Consider the following 23,329-nt stretch of genomic DNA (forward strand, 5'->3'; position numbering starts at 1 on the left):
ACATTTTTTGTTGTTGTTATTGTTGTTCAGTTACAGTTGTCCCTCCTTTTTCCCCATTGCTCTTCCCTATCCTGTCCACCTCCACTCCCACAGTAAAGGAAAAGCTAGAAGTGCCTTGTAATTCCATTATCATTCATGCTAATCTGAACTGTTAACTGAAGGTAGAGAGAAGACACCCACAGAAATCACGGAATGATACCAGATGTTTCCTGGTGGAGATCATAGAAGAGACTGGGTCAGGCGCCTGACAAATAGCTAGCCCTGGCCCCAGACTGCAAAGTCATGATAGGATATCCTCATGCTTTCCAAAACAAAAACGTTCTCCTGAAAAGTTTAACCCTTTAGAATAAACAATCGGTTTTAGATGAGTATCTAATGAATAAAAAGCATTATTTTTAAACATCTGATGTGAGACAATGTAACACACAGAGCCAAGGTTCTTTACTCACAAGCTGAAATCGATGTCCAAAGCTCAGCCATTCTTTTTCCACAAGGACTTCAAATCCTCGGATGGTTCTGTAGTACCCATCCAGCATGAGCATGGCGAGGGATGTCAGCTGAGCTGTGCGGTCCCAACCATCACTGCAATGTACCACCACAGATGTCTTTCCTGACTCTACTTTGTCAGCAATCCTAAGAGCCCCAGCAAGAATAAGCTATAAAATAGATTTTTAAAAAATGTTAAAAAATTAAATGCTTCCTTCTTCAAAATGTATTAATAGTTTTGCTAGGGATGACTGTCTTAATAACATAAAGGAAAAAAACACTGGTCCCTTTCTAAAAAAACTTCTTAAATGGTAGGAGATACATTAATTTTGCTTTTAGAACTAGAAAAACCTTGTAAATGCAGACTCCTAAAAATTTGCACAAGGAAATATCCAGATGAAAGGTTATCTCTGGGATGCAAACAAATCATGAAAAAGAGAAAAAAAGATCTAAGCTCTAAAAGGATCCGTTTCTAAGAATATTCAAATATTCCAAATACCATCCATTTAAATAAAAATATCCCAACTGTAGTCTTATCTGTTATTTATAACAATGCTTGCTTAACTAATTTAGAATATGCATAAAAACAATAAAGTTAATCTGTTTTAAAATATTCTATAGTTTCCACAGCATACATTTAACTCATTTAACTGTTTTTATATATGTCACATAGCATACAAAAAGCACAGTATAAAACTTTAGAGTAAGCTACTCCTCTGTATCAGTATGAATAAAGAGTTCTCACATATCGATATATCACCATATCAATGTAACTGGTACTAAAATAATTTTAGTTATTTTTTTAAATATGCAGACTCTTTGCAAAATAATTTACCTTTTCTGAAGTTGATCCTGAGTTAAAGCTAGATAGATGTAACCAAAAAAGAAACACCAAAGTGTAATATCCTTTAAAAAGGACAATCAAGCCTTATTCTCCTCTTCAGTGACCAGATCATACTTAAAAAACAGCATGGCTCCATAAACATAGATGAGAATGAAAGAAAACAGATTTACTAGCTAGGCTAGATAATCTCATGATAACCACCTTTTGATCATAACTGTAGGCATATTCTAGAAATGGGGTCCTCTGAAGCAATCTCAATCTTGACTATACCTGAGTCACCTGGGAACATTTTTCTTTTCCTATACTTCTTGGGCTCCTATCTCCACTAATCCTAACTGACTATTAACTTCCACCACTAATTCAAATGTATATCCAGACTTACAGATCACTGACCCAAAGGATTAGAACAGTTGTAAAAGTTAAGACTAACCAGAAAGATTTGTCCAAAGTGATCATGTGGTCATTGCAATTCATGCACTCTTTTATAAAATCAACAGTTATGGAGTGCCTTACAATGTGGCTCTAGGTGCTGGAGATAAAGCAGTCTACAGAACAGAACTGAGTGCTAGCTTGATGAAGTTTACATTCTGGCGAGAGAGGCCAGCCAGATGCAAATAAATAAGGAAATACGTAATGTGTCAGAGAGCAGTAAGTGAAAAAAGCACTGTACAGGTCTAGGGGCGTCTGGTAGGACTGCTACTTTGTATGGAGAAGAGGGGAGAGGCCTCTCTGGGAAGGGGATATTTAAGTAAGGATCTGAAGAAAGTGAGTGGGTAAGCTTTGCAGGTGTGAGGACGAGGGGAGGAGAAAGGTAGTCCTGGCATAAGTGTACCTCTCATACCTATAAAGAAACTTGTTTCTGGTATAGCCAGCTTTTTGGAGAGAATGCTGTTCCTGCTAGTAAAGTGACCTGCAATCCACAGAAGTGAGACAATTTATGTTAGTTCCAAATCAAGTTTTATGGGTTTCTATTCATGCATCATGTAATAAACAGGCCACATGGACACACTCTAACTGAGGAGTGTTCACATTTTGCTACACTCAAGTTTCTAAGCTTCTAGAAGAGAAGCAATAATAAAAACAGTCTATAATTCTCATTAGATCAAATGGGTCTCCCCATCAATTTTTCTGAATTTTAGAGATTTTGATATGTCTATTCTTTGTTAACATGAAAAATATCATTTCCCTTTATTTCATAATGTTAATATATGAGGTCATAGAAATCTACATTTTGTTAAGCTATGTTACTGAAATTTAAGTCATATCTGAAAATGTATGTGTGTATATATATATTTTAAATAGAACATTTGGTGCTTCAAACACTATATTAACATGTTAGGCAAATCAGTTTCATATGGTAGTCCCCAAATCATCTAGCATTCAAATGGTATCATCTGTTCAACTACTTCACTGCACTTCCCTGACCAGAATGAGCTTTACCTCACAAGACATGCAACAAATATTTACTGGGTGCCTATTAGTCATGCGGATAGTGCTCTCCTAGCTCCTGATGAGGAAAAAAAGGAAATATGATTACAATTTATTCAGCCCTGATCTCCATTGAATTAACAGTATATATTGGTTGACAAAAAAGTAATTAAATGAAGTGCAAGGTAGTACCTGATTAAATAGAAAGAAAAAATAAAGTGAGAACCTCAAGGAAAATGAAAATGGATGAAACCTGGTAAAGCTTCATGGAATAAATGAAATATGAACTGGGACCTTAAGGATGGGTAGTATTCAGACAGGATGGGAAAGAAAGTGAAAGAAGTCCAACAGAGCCACATGCACAATATAGGAAACCAACTCATTCAAGCATCAAAACTTAGAAGTAGTTCTAATTATCAAAACAGGTATCAATTTTTCACTGTTCAGAAAGGTACTTTCATCTTGATTTCAACTATAAGAGACAATATAGACAAAGGGCAGAGAAAGACCTGTTTGATATTCTTTCTATAATAGTATGAGGAAATAACCCACCTTAATATGCTCTAGCCAGTGAGTAGATTCCAAGTTAGATAGCCAGTGGGTCTCCTCGATGTTGGGGTACACAATCTCCTTAAGTTTTCGTAACGATTCTCTCATAACATGAATATTGTGGATATCTAGGAAAACTAGTTCTGCATTTTGATAGGCATCTTCACTTTCATACCCCCCACCCTTTGCCTGGAAAAAAAGCACACACCACAGGAAATCAAAAATGAATGCACATCCATTATGTGTTGATATCCATGAAAAAGTGCCATAAAACATCCAATAGCATGAAAGATGATACACATCATTGATGAACAGGAAACCTTGTGGGAAAATATGGATGGCGCAGGGCAACTTCACAAAACTACTCTACTACATGTTTTCTTTACAAAACTGGAATATATATTCTTACCCTGGCTTCTTTATGTGGCTGTTCTAAAAATTAAATGTGGTAACATATATGAAGGTACTTAAACATCTTAAAACACTAAATTTCCCCCACCCATATTTCAAGTCCTGCCCCAACAATTTCTTACAGAAGATGGAAATCACCAGGCAAGTAAGTTCCCTGAGCAGGAACTGCATCTGTCTAGTTTACCGCTGGCCCTTGCTGCTTCACCACATTTTAATTTTTCAAAAATTTATTTTAGTGAAAGGGTAGGGATGGAGAAAGAGTGAGAGAAACATGGACGTGAGAGAGAAACCTGACTGGCTGCCTGCCGTATAACCCCCAAATGGGGACCGATCTTGCAACCCAGGCATGTGTTTTGACCGGGCATCAAACTAGCGACTTTTTGATTTGTAGGATGATGCCCAACCAACTGAGCCACACCAGCCACAGCTGACTGTAATCTTAATATTTACAAATACCTTTGCAATCATAAACATTTGCTTTTATTTCAATCATGTAATTATTTTTAAGTAAAAATACACAGTAAGCATAAAAGCATAAAATAAAAATAAGTATAAAAGCACAGAATACCACAATGTGTTACTATCACTATCCTTACATCACAAAGACTTACATCTACATCTACAGAACAGAATGAGAAACATTTGATGTTTGAAATAAGCTATAGCTTAAGAGAACTTAATTCTTTTGGAATAATCATTTTCTATTTTATGAATACAATAATTCTTCTATCTCTTACTTATCTTAGGTATAAAATCACACTTCTTAGAGCAGTAACGTGAAAACAGAAGAATACTGCAACTGTCACTGCAATTATATAAAATTAAGTGGTCACGTTACTCACACCTTTCAAATCAACAAAACTCACCAACTCATAACCAACAACAAATTACCAAAAGAACAGAAGTTCAAGCTTCCTCTCTGACACTGACAGTCTATGAAATAGCCTGTATTCAAGACTGGCACAGGTAAAAAATTAGCAGTGTTTCAGTGGATACCTGTTAACAAGGATTACTTCCACAGTATAAGAATAGACAGCTCAGGGGTGGAGGGACTTTCAATTTAAATTTGTTGCAACAAATGGTAGAAAGATGACAATGATGGCACCTATACAGAGCCTAGCACAAAAACACAGAATGAAAATGCTCTGGAATTAGATAGCCGTACAACTTTGTGAATGTAATAAGCGAAGTTATACAACTTTGTAAGTGTATTAAATTGAAATATATACTTTAACAGTGCATTTTATGGCATGTGAATTGTATTTCAATAAAATTTATATTTTTAAAAGACAGAGCAACTAGATAATAAAAACAAACACACAAAAGAATCATTAAAACAGAACTAGGGGACAGAGCACCCCATCAAGCCCCCAAACCACCAAGAGCCACAAGATAGCCCTGGTAGCTTACTGGAAGCTACCAGTAAGCGTGCGGCAAGAAGCAGGAGGAAGTACAATCAGCCCTCCACATCCACCGATCCACATCCATGAACTCAACCAACGAAGTATTGAAAGTATTCGACAAGAAAACTGTCACATTGTGGCTGACAAGTACTATGTAGTTAGGCCTGCAATGGCAGTTTCTGTACTGATCATGAACAAATGTTTTTATTGTCATTATTCCCTAAACAATATAGTAAAATGACTATTTACATAGCATTTAAATTGTATTAGGCATTATAAGTAATCTATAAATGATATAAAATATATAGAAGGATGTGTGTAGATTATTTTACATAAGGGACTTGAGCATCAGGAGATTTGGGTTTCTCCAACAGGGGAAGTGGAGGGTCCTTCCGGGAACTAATCCCTCATGGATACCAAGGAAAACTACAATGGACGTAAGATGGACTGCAGAATAGAAGAACCATACAAGAGCCATATAGTTTTTGTGTTTGTTGTGTTTCCTTGTTTTGGCTTTGTTCTTCCAAAACTACAGGAAAGAGCAACAGATCTAAGAAGTGCAGCTGAAACCAGAAATGATTCTGTCTATTCTAAATGACTAACGGGTATACAGTGGATGTAAAGGGGCCAAAGCAGTCTATCCTTAGATATATTCCTAACTGACCAGCCAAGGATCCCTGCTGCTAAGCACAGAATAAAAATCGTGTAGAATAGAGGCAACAGTGACAAAGGAAGAGAAGTTCCAAATTAAAAAACAAAGGGTAAGACATTTCCAATTAAAACATGGGGAGGGGAGAGTTAGGGTGAGTAAAGGTGTGGGTGTGGGTGCAGGGTGGAGAAACAAGACAGAGCCAGGAGATCTGAGAAAGCAAGTCCTGGTTTTTTTTCTTAGTGCTACATGAAAACAAGAGGCCCCTCAGTGAAATCAACTCTTTTAACTCCTGTATGTATCTAACTTTGGAGCCGTGGCTCCTAATTAAACAATGTGTCCTCCTAAAAGTTCACAGAAATGAATTTTACCTAAAAATGATTAACAGAAGAGGATCAAGATCAAATCCGATATAAGCTATAGTAAAAAAAGAGAATGAGTAGTCATTCAGACAATACCCCACAAAATTGAAATCACCTCTTTTTAAGGAAGCTAGAGACCTGAAAAACAAATTAAACAGACAATTGGTGATTGCTGGGAGGAGAGTGGCATAAGGAGACTAAAAGGTAATGGGAAAAAATACAATTAAAAAAATAAAAAAAAAAAACCCAAAACTCCAAAATAAAGTAATACAAGTTGAAAACAAATTAGAAATAAGAGGGGGAAAAAATCAGAACCGAAGACTAAATTATTAGGAACACAAAAGCAAATAAATGTAACAAATAAAAGAAAAATATGTAAAACCAAAACAAAATTAGAAAGACATAAAAAGGATTAAAGATGGTGAAGACAGGCAAAGAAGAGCCAACACAGCAATAACAGGAGCCCTGAAGAAGAAAACCAAAACAAGGAAACAGAAGAACTATTAAGAACTGTGATTAAAGAAAATGTTCCTGAAATTTTTTTAGAAATTGGAAATTAAAAATTAAAATAATATGCACACATACCTGGGAATACAGACCCAGAACACACAACATAAAGGCATATTCTGGAAAAATAACAATTTTTTTTAAAAAAGGAAAAACAAATCCTTTGGACATCCAGGTAAAATCTGACTTATATGGAAAAAATTTTAGTTTATCATCAGACTTTGAAATGTTATGCCAAAAGAAAATAAGCCATATATTTAAGACATTCAAGAAAATCAGGTGTAAGCCAAGAGTTTTATGTCTGGCAAAACTGACTTTCAAATACAGGGTGGGGCAAAAGCTGGTTTAGAGTTGTTCATATGGACAATAATACAATAATTAATAAATAATAATACAAAGTATAAACTTGTATACTCACAACTATAAACCTACTTTTGTCCAACCCTGTATAATGAACCTAAGTTGCTATCATCATGCAAATACTCGGATTATTGTTCCCATGAGCCCTTGCTAAAACATTTACAAGAGAACTTCAGACAAAAAAAAAAAAGATTAAAAAAGTCTGTGTAAGAATTGGTGTGAACATTAAATATATAGCTACTTGCAGAAGTCAGAGATGAAAGAAAGAGTATGTGTGCAAAAGGGAGAATATGTAAAAGCTACTAGATGACTACATGATCTGACAATGTAAATATAAAAATGTATTTTTAAAATATGTAGAATGGAGAGAGAAAATGCAAAAAAATTAACTTTTTGGTAATCGTACTGGTGATGGTGAGGCTATGGAGCATAAAGCAAATAGGTAATCATGGAACATACCACTGTTCTCGTCCCACATCCCAGGGAACCAGGGTTCCCAGTGTGGGAGAAAGGAGATACACACATAATTCAGAAGATGTTAAAAACTCTTTAGCAATGAATTTAGATTGCAAGCACCAGTATGAAATCATGAGGTCCTTTATCTTTAAAATATTTATAAATATTTCTTACCTCTATCCCCTGAAAAGACCTAGAAACAGGCTCAACCCAGAGGCAGGTAAATATCCTTAACGCCCAGATTATGGTTTGAAATACCATTTCCTACTAACAGAAACCAGAACTTCTTGGAGAAATGGCTATGCCAAGTCTGGTGCAAGAAATGCATAGGATCTCCTGATGATCATCCCGTCATGCCAGAGAACAAACACTGCTACAGTTATATAGAAAGAACTCAGGGGATAAATTGAAAAGCCTACTTGGGAAGGGAAATTATAACACCCCAAAAATATATTATCTGCAATGGGTTAAAAATATTAAGTTTAAATACATGCATTCATAATGATATTTTAAATAATTAATCACCTTCATGAGAAGTAAATTCATTATTAGAAAAACTGGTAACTAAGGAGAAAATCAAGCATTAACTTGATTTCTTATCAATCTGGCTTTCTTATATGAACTGAAGTGCTCCTGTTTAACCAAAATATAGATAACAGGAAGTGTTTCTTTTTAGAAAGACTTCAAATAATAGCTGAAAATAAAATAATGAAATTAGAATATCAACAATTTGCCATCCCAGTGAATTAACGTATTTAGACACTGAGCATCAAAAGCTGGTACCATCCCAAAGGGAGAATGAGCCATAAATTATGTGTCTCATGACACATCCCCTATAGGCTTCCCAAAAATATTAACCTGAATCTCAATAAACCTCTGAATTCACGTGAAGGAAATTCAGGACAGAAGAAAGTTGAACTATATCATAGGGCAATCAGCAAAATCTGGACTCTGGGAAACTTCATACATAAAATATAAAGAAAAGAAAGGGAGAGGCAAGAGGGAGACTACAGATTAAGGAAAACTTAAAAGACACATCAAATACAATAAGGCAAGACTAAACCGCACTGTCTAGGGATGTATGCTTCGGTAATAAAAGTATAAAGAAATGCAAAAATCCCTGACTGGTGTGCCTCAGTGGGCTGGGCATTGTCCTGCAAAGTGAAAGGTCGTGCCAGTTTGATTCCCGGTCAGGGCATCAACCTGGGTTGTGGGCCAGTCCCTAGTTGGGGGCATGTGAGAGACAACCAATAAATGTTTCTCTCACACATCAATGTTTCTCTCCCTCTCTTCCTCCCTCCCTTCCCCTCTCTCTAAAAATAAATGAATAAAATCTTAAAAAAAAAATGCATGAAGATGATTGCTAAAGAAGTCAGAATAGTGGTTGCTTTTAGCAGAGGTAAAAGCTAAATTTGATTGGGGTGGAGTGCACATGGTAGACAGATTTTAATTCTTGACATGGACCATGGTTGCAAGATCATCTGTCATATTCATTATCAATTAAGCTATACAACTTTTCTTACTATGCAGGCAAAAAAAATGTTATAACAAGGATATATACTTTTGCAAATTAAAAAAAAGGGATAGACAGGGGAACTGGGTGAAGATGGTCAGATGGTACAAATTTCTGACTACAAGATGAATAAATTTTGGTTATCTAATGTTCAGCATGGTTACTATAGTTAATACTTTATTATATATTTCAAAGTTGCCAAGAGAGTAGACCTTAAAAATTATCATCACAAGGAAATGGTGAGGTGATGGACGTTAAGCTGGAATTATTGTGGTAGTCATTTCATAATACAAGGGCTGTCTAGAAAAAGTCCAGCCACTGTTAACATAACACAAAAGGTTTGCAAGACATTAATGTAACCTGGCAGACAAGGAGAGTGGGCTGGAATGCACATGCATGAACAATGATGACTTCACTGTGCTAGTCATTGGGGGCAGTAGACGCTGTTGAGTGAGCATGTGTACTGTATGCATCACATTGAAAACGACTGAGTAAGTATAGCAACAAATCTGCATCAATTTTTGTGTTAAGCTTGAACGTTCCTCCATGGAAACTGTTCAGATGACTCAGAAGGCCACCATTATGGGCAACTGGTGATTGGCAGCTTCATCAAAACAATGCACCCCCTCATGTATCATGTCTCATGCAGTTTTTTGACAAAACATCAAACCACCCAGGTGGTACCCCCCATACAGCCCATATTCGGCTCCCCAAGACTTCTGGCTTTTCCTAAAACTAAAATTGCTTTGAAAGGGAAGAGATTTTAGACCATCGATGAGATTCGGGAAAATACAACAGGCCAGCTGGTGACTACTGAGAGAACTACTGTGTGAGGTTCCAAGGTGCCTACTTTGAAGGGCACAAAGACATCATTGTTCTAAGTACAATGTTTCTTGGATCTTCTTCTATAAATGTCTCTATTTTTCATAGTACATGGCTGGATACCCTCTGGACAGGCCATAGATATATAGATATATAGATATATCTATATATATATATCAAATCATTACATTATGTACCTTAAACTTCTGCAATTTTTTAAATTATATATTTTATTGATTATGCTATTACAGTTGTCCCTTTTTTTCCTCCCCTTTATTCCCCTCTACCCTGCACCCCCCATTCCACTGGCATTCTCCCCCTCCTTAGTTCATGTCCATGGGTTGTACATATAAGTTCTTCAGCTTCTCCATTTCCTATACTGTTTTTAACCTCTCCCTATTTTGTACCTACTATTTATGCTTCTTATTCCCTGTACCTTTTCCCGCATTCTTCCCCCTCCCCTCTGATCTCCATTTCTGATTCTGTTCCTGTTCTAGTTGTTTGTTTAGTTTGTTTTTCTTTTTGTCTGTTAGGTTCAATTGTTGATAGTTGCAAGTTTGTTATTTTACTGTTCATAGTTTCTGATCTTCATCTTTTTCTTGGATAAGTCCCTTTAACTTTTATATAATATGGGCTTGGTGATGATGAACTCCTTTAACTACCTTATCTGGGAAGCACTTTATCTGCCCTTCCATTCTAAATGATAGCCTTGCCTTTCATGACTTTGAATACTTCTTTCCAACCCCTTCTTGCCTGAAAGGTTTCTTTTGAGAAATCAGCTGACAGACTTACAGGAACTCCTTTGTAAGTAACTGTCTCCTTTTCTCTTGCTGCCTTTTAGAGTTTCTCCTTATCTTTAATCTTAGGTAATATAATTATGATGTGCCTTGGCGTATACTTCCTTGGGTCCAACTTCTTTGGGACTCTCTGAGCTTCCTGGATCTCCTAGAAGTCTGTTTCCTTTGCCAGATTGGGGATGTTCTCCATTATTTTTTCAAATAAGTTTTCTATTCCTTGCTCTTGCTCTTCCTCTTCTCCTTCTGGCATCCCTATGATTTGGATGTTGGAACGTTTAAAGTTGTCCCAGAGGTTCCTAAGCTTCTTCATTTTTTTGAATTCTTGATTTCTTTGTTCTGGTTGAATGTTTCTTTCTTTCTTCTGTTACAAATTGCTGATTTGAGTCCAAGTTTCCTCCCCCTTTACTGTTGGTTCCCTGTATATTTTTCTTTCTTTCACTTTGCGTAGCCTTCACTTTTCTCCTCCATTTTGTGACCATACTCAACCAATTCAGTGAGCATCCAGGTTACCAGAGTTTTGAACTGTGCATCTGATAGGTTGGCTATCTGTTCATCACTTAGTTCTATTTTTGGAGCTTTAATCTGTTCCTTCATTTGGGCCATATATTTTTTTTTTTTTTTTCCAGTGCAGCTGCTACACTGGAAGGGTTGGAGCTTTAGGTATTCACAAGGGTGGGGTAACTCAGGTCATTGTGTCGTGACACTGTATATGGGGGAGGTGTCAGGGAAGGAACAATGCCACTTGTTTGGCTCCCGGCCAGCTTTCAGTCACTTCCCCAACTACCCACAGGCAAATTGGGTCCTTTTGGTGCTGATTCCCAAATGGATGGGTTTGTATATATACTAGGACCCTGTGGGTCTCTCTAATGAACTCTCCAATTCACTGAGGCTGGGAGTTTTTCCCACTGCTGCAACCCCCAGAGGTTTCACAGCCAGAGGTTTTGAAGCTTTCTTTTCCCACACTGGAACTTGGGATTGCGCAATCAATCTTGCTTCCCAGCTGTTCCTCCTGGTTTATCCACATGCAAATGTGGGGCCGCCAGGTCCACCAGCTGCCGCATCTCCCACCTGGCCCACCAGCTGCTGCCGTGCCATGCGTCCTCTCCGCCCTGGCTGCCCATCTCCGCCCCTCCTACTGGTCTGGATGAATGTTTCTTCTTTAGCTCCTTGGTTTGTTGGACTTCCATACAGTTCGATTTTTCTGGCAGTCTGGTTATTTTTTGTTCTTAAATTTGTTGTTGTCCTTCTTTTGGTTGTGCGAGGAGGCAAAGTGTATCTACCTATGCCTCAATCTTGGCCAGAAGTCCTAAGTTTATACAATGTTAAATGTCGATTATATCTCAATAAAGCAGGGGAATGATATCAGGTTAATAAAATGACTCAACCTTTCTGAAGAATATTTGTAATATGTGACAAAACTTTTAAAAATATGTATATTTTAAATTTGATACAGTTATTGTATATCTAGGAAACTATTTTAAGGAAATAATCAAAGACACCAGCAAGCCCTGGCCTGTGTGGCTCAGTTGGTTGAGAATTGTCCTGTAAACCAAAAAGTCGTGGGTTTAATTCATGGTCAGGGTTCCTGCCTGGGTTGTGGGTTCATCCCAGTAGGGGCACATGCAAGAGGCAACCGGTCTATGTTTCTCTCTCACAACAATGTTTCTCTCCCACAACAATGTTTCTCTCCCTCTCTCTCTCCTTCCTGTCCCCTCCAAAATTAATGTGCATGTCCTCAGGTAAGGATTAAAAACAAAACAGGTGCCAACAAAAGCTATATTTATTTCAGCTATATTTAAAATACTAAATACTAAGTAAAATATTAAATACTAAATGCCCAATATTACAAGAATGATTAAATAAATGATACACCAATATGATGAGTACCATTGTTTTTCAAAAATATTTCATGAAAAGAAATGATTCTTATAATGCAATGGTAAGATTAAAAAAAAAACACCAATATTTAAATGCCCAGAAAAAAAGAGAAGAGGAAAATATATCAAAATATTACTGATTATAAGTAACTTTTATTTTCTTTCTTTACTTTTTCTGTGGCTTCTTATTTATATTATATTGTCTACTCATATTTTATAATCAGATTTCAGTCTTTAAAAATAGAGGGGATTTATATAGTGAAACATATGTGAGAATTTAAGATGAGTATAACATTTTGCTCTACCAACTTTTCTGTTACATTCCTCTCTCCTTCTCTCATCCTAAAAAACATCCTAAGTCTCATTCCTGCTAATTCATGGTATAATGTTTAGGGAGGTGAATAAGTAATTACTGAAAAAATATGCCAGTCCCTGGGCTACAGGCTTCATATACACATTATCTCACTGCTCCTTTAAGAATGAATATTACAGTTTAATAGAGAATGCCTGGAACTCACAATATCCTCAAAACATTCAATGAAATGAAAAATTACTGTAGTTTTCCACGTATAATGTGCACCCACAGTTTTGTGTGCATTATACGTGGTATTATTGTACCCATGGTATGTAATCATTATACCCATGTATACTGTACATCTTTATTTTTCCCTGAAAAATTGGGCAAAAAAGTGTGCATTATACATGGCAAAATATGATAGGTACCTGCACCACAATTTAACTAAAAGGATGATCATTGCAGCATTGTTAATATTAGCGGATACCAAACAAACAAACAGAAATAAACTAAATATCCAACAATGGTTGGTGTTATTAGTTATTATACCCTTAAAATAATGTTACAGATGAATGTTTACTGGCATAAAAAGACAGAGTGTCAATTTTTTTTAAAGTTAAAATTATCCCATTCTGTTTTAAATATATGAGTGTATGCATATACACATAGGTCTGGAAGTATAACCATGATTTAATGATGTTTCTCGCCTAGTTATAGGATTACGGGTATTTTGAAATTTTTTCTTTTTCCTCATCTGCATAAGGTAATTCTTTTATAATACATATACATTGCTTATTGGGGATTACATAAAAGAGGTACCTTCTTAAGGCTAAGTTGTATTTCTTCTCTCATCTTCTCCTATGGTAGACTTTGTCAGCTGAACCACAATTTTTATTTCCACAACGCAAATACTTATTCTATAGCAGTACTCAGGACAACTGCTCCAGCTAACTGACTGCAAGTCTTTAGCCTGAATAACTTGTAGAGGTGGAGGGCTGTCAGAAGAGGGCACCACTGATCACGAAGAACACCGCTTCCTGTTTACTACAGCAGTGCTGTGCAGACTTGACTGTCATAAACTCAGTTGTCAAGTTTGGAGAAGGGAGAAAGAAAATAATAATTCCTGAACACCTACCTTTATGTAAGTACATGGTTCTGCACTATTTTATTAGATGATTTTTGTCCCTAACAATACTGTTAGCTATTATGATTCTCATTTTACAAATGAGCAAATTAAGGTCTAAAAAAGTTAAATAATGAACTCAAAGTTAAATCATCAAATGAGGAGGGCCAGAATTAGAATCTACAGCTTTATCACGGGAAAGCCAACTACACTACACTACACTGTGGTTCCCACCAAACTCAGCTGATTCATGAAACTGTAATCTTAATTACTGAGAAATAATCTCACCTTGTTGGCAACAGCATTGACACTTGGCCGGGCATCGAATATAAAGATTTTATGAGATTGGGCATTGGAATCCATGATGGCTTGAAGGTATTTTTCATCTTCTTTGCTTCGCTTCCCACTCACTCCTACCATGGGCTGGCTACATCGAGTGACTGTGGCTTGACTTTCTGGATGAATCCACGATAAAACCTAAGTGGAGGGAAAATGGCAACACACCATTTATATACTTCTCTGTTGATAATTCTTCTCAAAAGCCTTACTCTATAAAACTCTGTTTTCTAATTGAATCCAAAGCATAGTCACGAAAAGGCAGTATGAGGTTGCTATCAAATATCATCACCTTTCTTTCAAGCCAGCTATGGGATGTGGAAAACTTGGTCTAATTTTTTAATCAGACACTGATTTACAAAAGTCACTGACTACTGGTAGGTGTTGTCTCTAGAAAAACTACATTAAAGGAGGGCTAAGTAAGCCCCACTTTTAAAGTTTTATTAGAGTATAAGCAAAACTGTCCAATTATAAAATCTTCAGAATCTATGAATTTTATACATAAAATTTGAGATGATCTTTCTAGAACACAGTAATTCATCATGATTTTATAAAGATATCTTCTTTCTAGGATTTAAAAGAAAAGAGAATTTATCACAATGACTAAAGAATGTGTAAAGCAATGGTTGATAATACAAGGAATCAACATTGTTTTCAAGTTAAGAATCACACAATTTTGTGCATTTCTCTAACAGCCACGCCAGACACTTCTTTAATCAGAGTCCTTCTCCCAGTTTTAGTTTTATTAAATAATTCATTCTCTAATAGCTCCATAAAAGGCCTGCTGCTGTAGCTATTTTTATCCTGCATCCATTCTCCTATTCGTTAATCTAAACAGCATTTGCAAAGTTTCATCAAAGCTTCATACTCACTGGGATACGGCTCCTTGATCTGAAGGATGCCACTCTCTTTAATTCTTCATCAGGAATGTTTGCTGGAACAACCAAGAGGGCAGGGTATGTATCACAAAGGTCATAGCGTTCATTTACCTTTGTTATCCTCCAGCTTTCATTCGGAATTCCCTATATGGGGAAATAAACATAAAACAAATTACTACCTTATTAAAATATCACTGGACATCAGAATAGAGGTCTATTCAACCTCTCTCATCTCCACTCTCCAGCTCTTCAGTAGTTGGGACAATTATGGTCTGCCTGCGGGTACCGGCCTATGAGAATGAAACATTATAAGGTAATGATATATATTCTTTTTGACACTCAATTTTATGTTAATAGATGTATTAAGTCATTAAATACTCACTGTGAGCTGGGTCTGTGATAACCATATCCAACGGGAAGGAAGAAAACTGTGAGACTGTAAATAATCCCTGTCTTAAAAAAGAACAGTCTCATTCTATTTCACTGGATCAATTTAGTTGCCATCCATCTTTTCAAAGAAATTTGAGAGGGCAGGCACCAAGTGTCCACCACAATGCTATGTACATGTTTATCACTTACATACCTAAATTACCTCTCCTACATTATGGTACTAATGGAATACTGCTAATCTAAAACATATTAGAAAAGCAAGGAAGTAACAGAAGCAAAACCAAAATGATAAAAGGCAAGAGAAATACTTAAAACATTAAAAAAAATCCACATTGACTATTAAACTCTCACTGGGTCCTTCAACATTTACTGTATATAACTAGGGTACTACTTTACATACAGGATTATCTTGTTGACCCTTAAAATCTCAAGAAAACAAAGCCATTATATTAAGAGGATGAAATTATTTTTAAATTTCTTTTAAATTTTATGCCCTCTGACAACTCATTATCACAGAAACCAAATTATAGTAATAAATACATTTATTGAGCACTTACTATGTCCAGGCACTATGCCAGCATCCTTTTTACACACACACACACACACTCTCTCTCTCACTAAGGCACAGAACGTGTGCACAGAATGCTGTTATCTGCTTAAAAAATATACATTCATTCACAAGCTTTGCAGGCATGAAATCTCTGAACAGATACCTAGGTAACCAGTAACAATATTTCCTATAGGGAGAGGAACTGGGATGGCACAGGGACAAGGATGGCCTGGAAGGTAACCTACTTTTCAATATACCCTTTTGTACTTTTTGAATTTTATACTGAGTGCAAGTATTACCACTTTCAACTTTTTCAATTTTTTTAAAAAAGGAATACTCTGATGCTTTATTTCTAGTCTTGAGGTTTACATTGAGATTATCTTCATTTTCTTCCATAATACACATAAAATATATATATATTTTTAAAAAACCAGAGTCTTCTAACTATAAATACAGTGTCTTCCCCACTAGGCTTTGGCTTGGTTTACTCAGAGACAAGTAAAGTGTCTAACTCTGCGGTTAAAAGTCAGCAAATGCATCTAGTAGATCAAAAACTTTAAGGTATATCATTTAATGTAGCATTCAATGCCTTCTGCTGACTGCCACATTTCCTAATATCATAATTATCTTTCTCTATGGCATAGTTGTTCATTCACTCTTATTTTTTCTTTTCAATAGTAATTTATTTTTTCTGGACACAGCTGTCTCATCTGCTTCCCAAAGTTCTATGTTGAATGCTACTAAACAGAGAGCAATTTCGGCCCAGATTCCCAAAGAATATTCCTCGTTTTTACAATTCTAAAAACATTTGTAAGTTTTGTTGCTTGTTTTCCCAGCTAATTTTGACATTGAATTTTTGCCTTAGCAAAAATCTTACAATGTCACTTGTAGACTCTTGGTTTTAATTGATTCTTTTTTGTTTTTTGTATTTTGCTTCATATTTTGCCAGCAGATGGTTTTATAACTAAATGAGAAATTTTAAATTTTACTTGCCACATGTGATTAAATGAGAAGCACTATAATTAAAATGCAATGCTTGAAATCTAAATATAAAGTCATAGCTTAATGATTTCCATATCTGAATTCTAGAATAATTTGGATATCAAATCTAATGATTACCAAGAAACAATGTGCCTGCATTTAAATTCTCAAAGTACAGTGAACATGTAGAACATTGAAAATAAAGATTATTTTAGGTAGAGTTTAAGTACTATAGAATAGGGACTCTTTTGGTAAATAGTGAACAGAGGAAGAACAGGGAGAATCATACACTCACCAAAACAAAGGATTCAGCTATTACTCTTACTGTATTAAATCATATTAATAAGAATTCAAATATCAAACCAACACACCTCAGTCATGATATCAGATTTCATTTGTTAACATTTTATGTAAAAGGGTATCCTCTTTGAATATGTAAAACTTTCAAAGTTTTATGTAGAGCTACATTATAAACAGAACTACTAAAATGTTTTTTAGAATTACAGGATTCCCAAAAGAGAAAATCTGAGTAAATAATTTTAATGACATATTAGAGTATTAAAATGTAAATGTACTTACCGTTTTATTTTTATTTAAAAAATTATTAAACATTTAAAAAATGAACTCATTTACCTATAAAATCTTAGATAAGATTCATTAAAGATCATTGGCAGAGCCTGAAAAGTAGGTTAAAGAAACTGAAAGGAAACCCAAAAATCAGGATTAGCCTTCATTTAAAACACACACACACACACACACACATACACAAAATTGCATAAATCTGCTTTACTTCTACCCATAAAATTTTTGTTATGATCTAACGGGGTGTTGAGCTGAAGGTCCACCAAAATGGAGAAAATCCCCCATAGCTATCCTTTGGGGGATGAGGGAAGCAGAGACGGGCCACTGAGAGCTACTTTGCATATCTGAGGAACTTGGCCAGTGTTTTTTTTAAAAAGGTTTTAGTTATTTTTAGACAGAGGAGAAGGTAGGGAGAAAGAGAAGGAGAGAAACATCAATGAGTGGTTGCCTCTCATGCGCCCCCTACTGGCGATCCGACCCACAACCCAGGCACACGCACTGACTAGGAACAGATCTGGCAACCCTTTGATTCGCAGGCTGGCACTCAATCTACTGAGCCACACTGGGGCTGGCCAGTGTTTTCATAACGTTAAAAAGCTGTGACTGCACTCTGAGCCAGGGAAATGGGCATGACTCTAAACCATGATGCAATGTGACTTCCTGCACCACAGAGAGCAGCTTTGAATCAGTTTCTGCATCACAGAGCCACGCTTGCCTGGATTAACAAGGGCAGCCCAGAAAGGCAGAAGAAACTAGACTGCTGACAGATGTAACCCAGTGTGAGAGGAGTCAGAAATGGGGTTACAGAGGAAGATCCTCGCTGGAATTTAAACCCATGTGCGGCAGCCATGCTTTTACCATGTGGTTTGGGAGTGGAAAGGGGGCTCTCTTGACCACGTGGCTTAGGAAGCAGGGAAGCAGGATGTAGCAGCCATGCGGGGCTCGCTCTCTCTCTCTATGCCATGAGGTTCGAAAGAATGCAGAAGGACTCCCACTGGCTAGCCATGAGGAAGTGCCATACGGTTTGGGATTAACAACGGGAGCCTAGCCAAGCTACGGACTTCTTTTTCTTTTCCTGAGATAGGGTACCCCTGACTGGCCTGGTTTGGCAAAGGGAGGCAGGACTGTGTGCGTGTTTTGGGGTGTTTTAAAGGGACTTTGGGATTTAACAGCAACATTCCGCCATTACTCTAAACATGTATAACTTTTGAATTAATAGTTCCTTTCCTTTTTACCAAACTCTGGCATTGAGAGCCACAGTTCATATTGGCAGCTGGCAAAAAGAACCAGAGAGTAACAAGGCCCCTGACAGGGGGTGGGAGTGGGGTAGGGGGGGAGGTGTTTCTGTAACAGTAATAAAAACAACGCATTATAGTAAAATTAAGAGAAAAAAGTACATACCTGCCTTCTATATTCTAAAACAGGGTCATATACTTTCCATCCATTTTCAGGGAATATTTCTTTGTATTCAAAAGCAAAAAGAGGCTACAAAAAAGTAAACAGTTAATAGCTAAATAGACATTTAAGGAGGAAATGAATCAGAAATGCATCCTTATCAAGTCCATCGGTGTCTTTTTTTTATATTGTTCTTTTAGCTTTTTATAATTTTAAAAACTTACTTTTTTCTTATTTTTCAAACATAGAAAAGCACAGAGGTCCACCGTCAAGATTTATTAAATGTTAATATGTCACCATATTTCTTCCAGATATCATTGGTAGCCATTTTAGGTTTACTTCTAAATAATGAAAAACATTTCATAAAAAGGTATCTTCTAATATAATTAATTAGTTTGACATCACAGATATCAGGAGTTAAAGAGCTTTGAAGTTTATGCTACATTTTCTGAATCATACTGAATAAATTTTTAAAATATTTTGCATTAGGTAACCTGTGTACAAAAAGAAATTAACTTATGTAGAGAATGGCAGGAACCTATTGATGAAAAGCATTCAAACTAGAATACTGATTCCAAATTTTACTTCTTATTAACTATGCCCTTGAGTTAATTACTTACTTCTTCCTGGATTCAGCTTCAGAATAGGGATAAATAATGTTTACCACCATAGGGCTACTGTGGAATTTAAATTATACCTTATAAATGAGGAAGCCTACCATTGTTAATAACACATTGTAGGAATTCAGTTGTCTGCCCTCTTAGAGTTACTATACTTAACTGTCAACTCCCATTTAAGAAGATTTCAAACCCCAATGAAGCCTACATAGAGCTTTTCATCATGGATACACCCTGAATAGAAAGACTATGTCAGTACATAGGAATGGACCTGGGAAATCAGCTAGTCCAGCTTCCTCATCTTATACCTAAACAATTTGTTTTTTTCTCCATATATGAAGAGATCCTGTGTGCTGTTTAGAAACTTGAGTTGTTTCAGAAAATGAGTTCTGAAGATAAATGGAGGTGTGCTGAGGAAAAGCTTTCTCACACTTAGTCCCCAAGCCAGTGTGGTGTGGTCTTACAGACTGGAAGGATTCATGTGGAATTGACTAAACACCCATTCATAATATATAGAGCAAATAACAGCTTAACAGTTGATCTCTGCAGTGAGCTGAATGGTATCCCCCAAAACTCATGTCCACCCAGAATCTCAGATTATGCTAAAATCTTAATAATACATCTGGTTAAACAGCAAAGCAGGATTGTAAATGCAGAGAACCTAGATAGCCTAGATAAGCTTCTTTAAACTACATCGTTAATTGTTAATACAGATTTTTCAAAGATAAGAAACATCTTACCAGGTTATTAGAGACAGGAAATGCATATTTCATTAGATTCTCAAATATGGATCGTCTCGTTCGTCCCTCAGGTTTATGAGCAAACCGTAAATTTCGAATATCCTAGAAAGATTTAAGATCCAAGTCATCTATCATTGTTTACTTTTTATTTAATGAACAAATAAGGTAACTTGGAACTATCTTGTAAAGCATTAAGATCTGTGACTGTGGGATACAAAAATAAATCAAACATCTCCTAAAGGCAAGGAAATTACAAAACCTTACTGAGAGAAATACAAAGAAACACAAGGCACTCTAACACAAGGCAGAGTTCACAGGACAGAAAATTTACCACTGCTTATGAACTCAAGATAGGTTAGTGAAAGAGGGCAGTGGAAATTAGAAATACTTTATCTGAAGCTTAATATCATGACTGATACATACCATTAGCATATGTCCCTTCCCTAGGAAAGCCAGTTTCCTGTCATTAATTTTTCTATTAAAAACCTGATTAATTGCTGTTATATTTCTTTCTGACCATTAGGCCTGGTGATTATTTTCCTACTTCAGATCTCTTCCCAGGACTCAAATCCACTGGATCTTCTCTTTGTAAGTCTCCTGCTACTAGACTGATCCAAACTCTGCCTAAAGGTATTCCTCCACTTCATGTCCGAGCCCCTCAATCATCTACTGGCAGATGAAGCTCTGAACAGTTTGGTTGGTATCATCCAGGCTACACAGACAGATCTAAAGACCAAGGTCCCCTTCCGTTATTTGCCCTCAAACAGTTTTCTTGTTCAGTCTGAACGTAGATATTCATGTTCTGGTTTACTGACATCTTAATAGCACCAAGAAGACATTTGGGACTAAGAATAATTTCAACACTTCGTTTTTTTTAAGTGTTTTAATATAGGCAGAACTCAAAATAGCTTTATTATACCCCATTCTATAAAACCAAACAGAGACACCCCACTACAGTGTACCTGTAATACATGAAAAATAGAACATTTCATTACAATTCTGACCCAAAACTAGAATGCTAGCTCTACCATCCTTTAAAACAAAAACATGCAGGAACCTAAACTGATGCCTTGTTTTTCCTCAGGAAATATCTTTACAACCAGTAGAGATATTTGTAAGCACTCTGTTAACCACAGAGCTCTCTAAAACTGCCAGAGCAGGAGTCCTACAAACATCTGAGTTTGTTAATGGTCATGTTTCATGAAAAAAAAAATATATACCTAAAATGATCAAGATTTCATAGTCACCCTCTTTCATTTTCTCTTAAGGTCTATGCTCTATATACTTTTACACCACAAAAACGTGACTGAGAGACAATGAGCTTGACTCATGGTTGACAGTTATTAAGCTCTTAGGAACCATCTGACTACAATGGGAAAGCAAAAAAAAAAAAAAAATTATTAAGTCATTAGCTTTAATAATATATTCACAAAACTTCTAAGATTACCATAGAAAGGTATCTGGAAAGTTACACATGTACTGTTGCCTTTACTGTTGGCACTGGCAAGTCAGCAGAAGAAAGGAAAATGGTGATCAACAATAAAAATGGGTTGTGTGTGGGCGTTAATTAGGCCACAGTAAGCAGAACAGTGGCCTACATAAGTGGCACAAGGTATTAAATATCTATGACTGGATGTTAAAATTGTAACAATCTAAATGTCATTCAAGTATCAATGCATTTAAAGAATGGCAGTTAGATAAGAAAACAGGGAAGGTCTGTATTATCAAGTTTTCCCCACCATTGTTTCAGAAGCAGAAAAATTATGAGAACTAAAAGAGGAAAAACAAATGATGTTGAACATGTCATAACCAGTTCCTCCACTACAAAGTGCCACCATGCCTTAACCGCTTGGATCCTTTTGTTTCTAATATCCAAGTTAAAGGTAATAATGTCTATCATGCCTATTTCAGGATTTTTATGAGACTTAACATGAAATAATAAATGTGAAAACACTTTTTATTGGGTCCAAAAGAATTTAAGACTAATTCAGAATAGGTCATCTTTTTATTACTCCTAAATGTTGTTTTTTCCTACTAGAATGACATTTTAAGTGCAAATCCATGTGATATTTGGAAACCAGGTTCTAAACACAGGATCTAATTAATAGAGAGCTTTTCAAACCGAATAAAATTGCATTCATATTATGAAATTTACCTTGCATACAGTTTCTAGTCCATAAGAATTTTCACCTCGACTAGAAGCACCACCAATTTTTTCTACTCTACTTATCACACCAAGAGAAGCATCTAAAACAAAAGGGGGATCCTAAAGGAAGGAAAGAGAAAAAAAGAATCTGAGCAATGGATACTATACAATTATAGCTAAGAAATATCTTAATTAGTAATGCTTTAATTAAAAATTATCAATAATGACTAAAACTATCTGCAAACAACACAGAGATGTACATATATAAATCCAATCCAACAAGTCTTACCCGTTCCATGCTTTTGAAATATAACCTGTAATTCGTGACAGTCAGGGTTCCTCGTACCGCACCAGTGAATGGACATATGTAAGTTACATCTTTGGCTGAAAAGGCAAAAAGTCCACAATTTACTATATATTGTACACTATTAAAAACTGCACTCTGATCTTTTCACAAATAAAATTTAATAGAATTCTGATTGCTATTCAACTTATGCTAAAAAATCACAGAATCTGTGTTTCAAAGCAAATTCAGAAGCCAAATCCCAACTTCCAACCATGCATTAATCTGGGGAAGAAACCCGAAATAATTAGGAAGGACTGAAGAGGCAGACGGATATCCCTTACCCTGAGACAGAACAGAAGGAGACAAAGATGGCCACTACCCTGTTGGATAAAACAGATGTGGGCGTTGGAGTCGTGGGTGAGGGGTGGTGGTAAAGGTGGTTAACCACAGTAAACGTCTCATGTCAGAGTTACCAGTCATCTTATCATAGTTTCAAGATCACCTTGCCAGTCTGCCCTGACCAAGCAACTGATGTGCAACTTCGTA

General features: G+C 36.1%; 1 protein-coding gene across 2 annotated transcripts in view; it reads right to left on the reverse strand.

Annotated features, from left to right (window-relative positions):
- The window catches only part of MTMR2 (myotubularin related protein 2), a 110,648-nt gene that overhangs the window by 11,744 nt on the left and 75,575 nt on the right, over positions 1-23,329 (reverse strand). For both annotated transcript variants that reach the window (XM_054592530.1, XM_054592531.1), the window contains 8 exons: positions 22,787-22,881; positions 22,507-22,617; positions 20,352-20,453; positions 19,001-19,084; positions 15,091-15,240; positions 14,171-14,359; positions 3,311-3,496; positions 450-656 (listed from right to left, as the gene is read on the reverse strand). In XM_054592530.1, the coding sequence (XP_054448505.1) occupies positions 450-656; positions 3,311-3,496; positions 14,171-14,359; positions 15,091-15,240; positions 19,001-19,084; positions 20,352-20,453; positions 22,507-22,617; positions 22,787-22,881 (1,124 nt within the window). The remainder of the gene's footprint in view (positions 1-449; positions 657-3,310; positions 3,497-14,170; positions 14,360-15,090; positions 15,241-19,000; positions 19,085-20,351; positions 20,454-22,506; positions 22,618-22,786; positions 22,882-23,329) is intronic.

The sequence above is a fragment of the Pteronotus mesoamericanus genome, unplaced genomic scaffold (assembly GCF_021234165.1).
Source record: "Pteronotus mesoamericanus isolate MK-2021 breed Mesoamerican mustached bat unplaced genomic scaffold, CSHL_Meso_final scaffold_36, whole genome shotgun sequence".
NCBI lineage: Eukaryota > Metazoa > Chordata > Mammalia > Chiroptera > Mormoopidae > Pteronotus > Pteronotus mesoamericanus.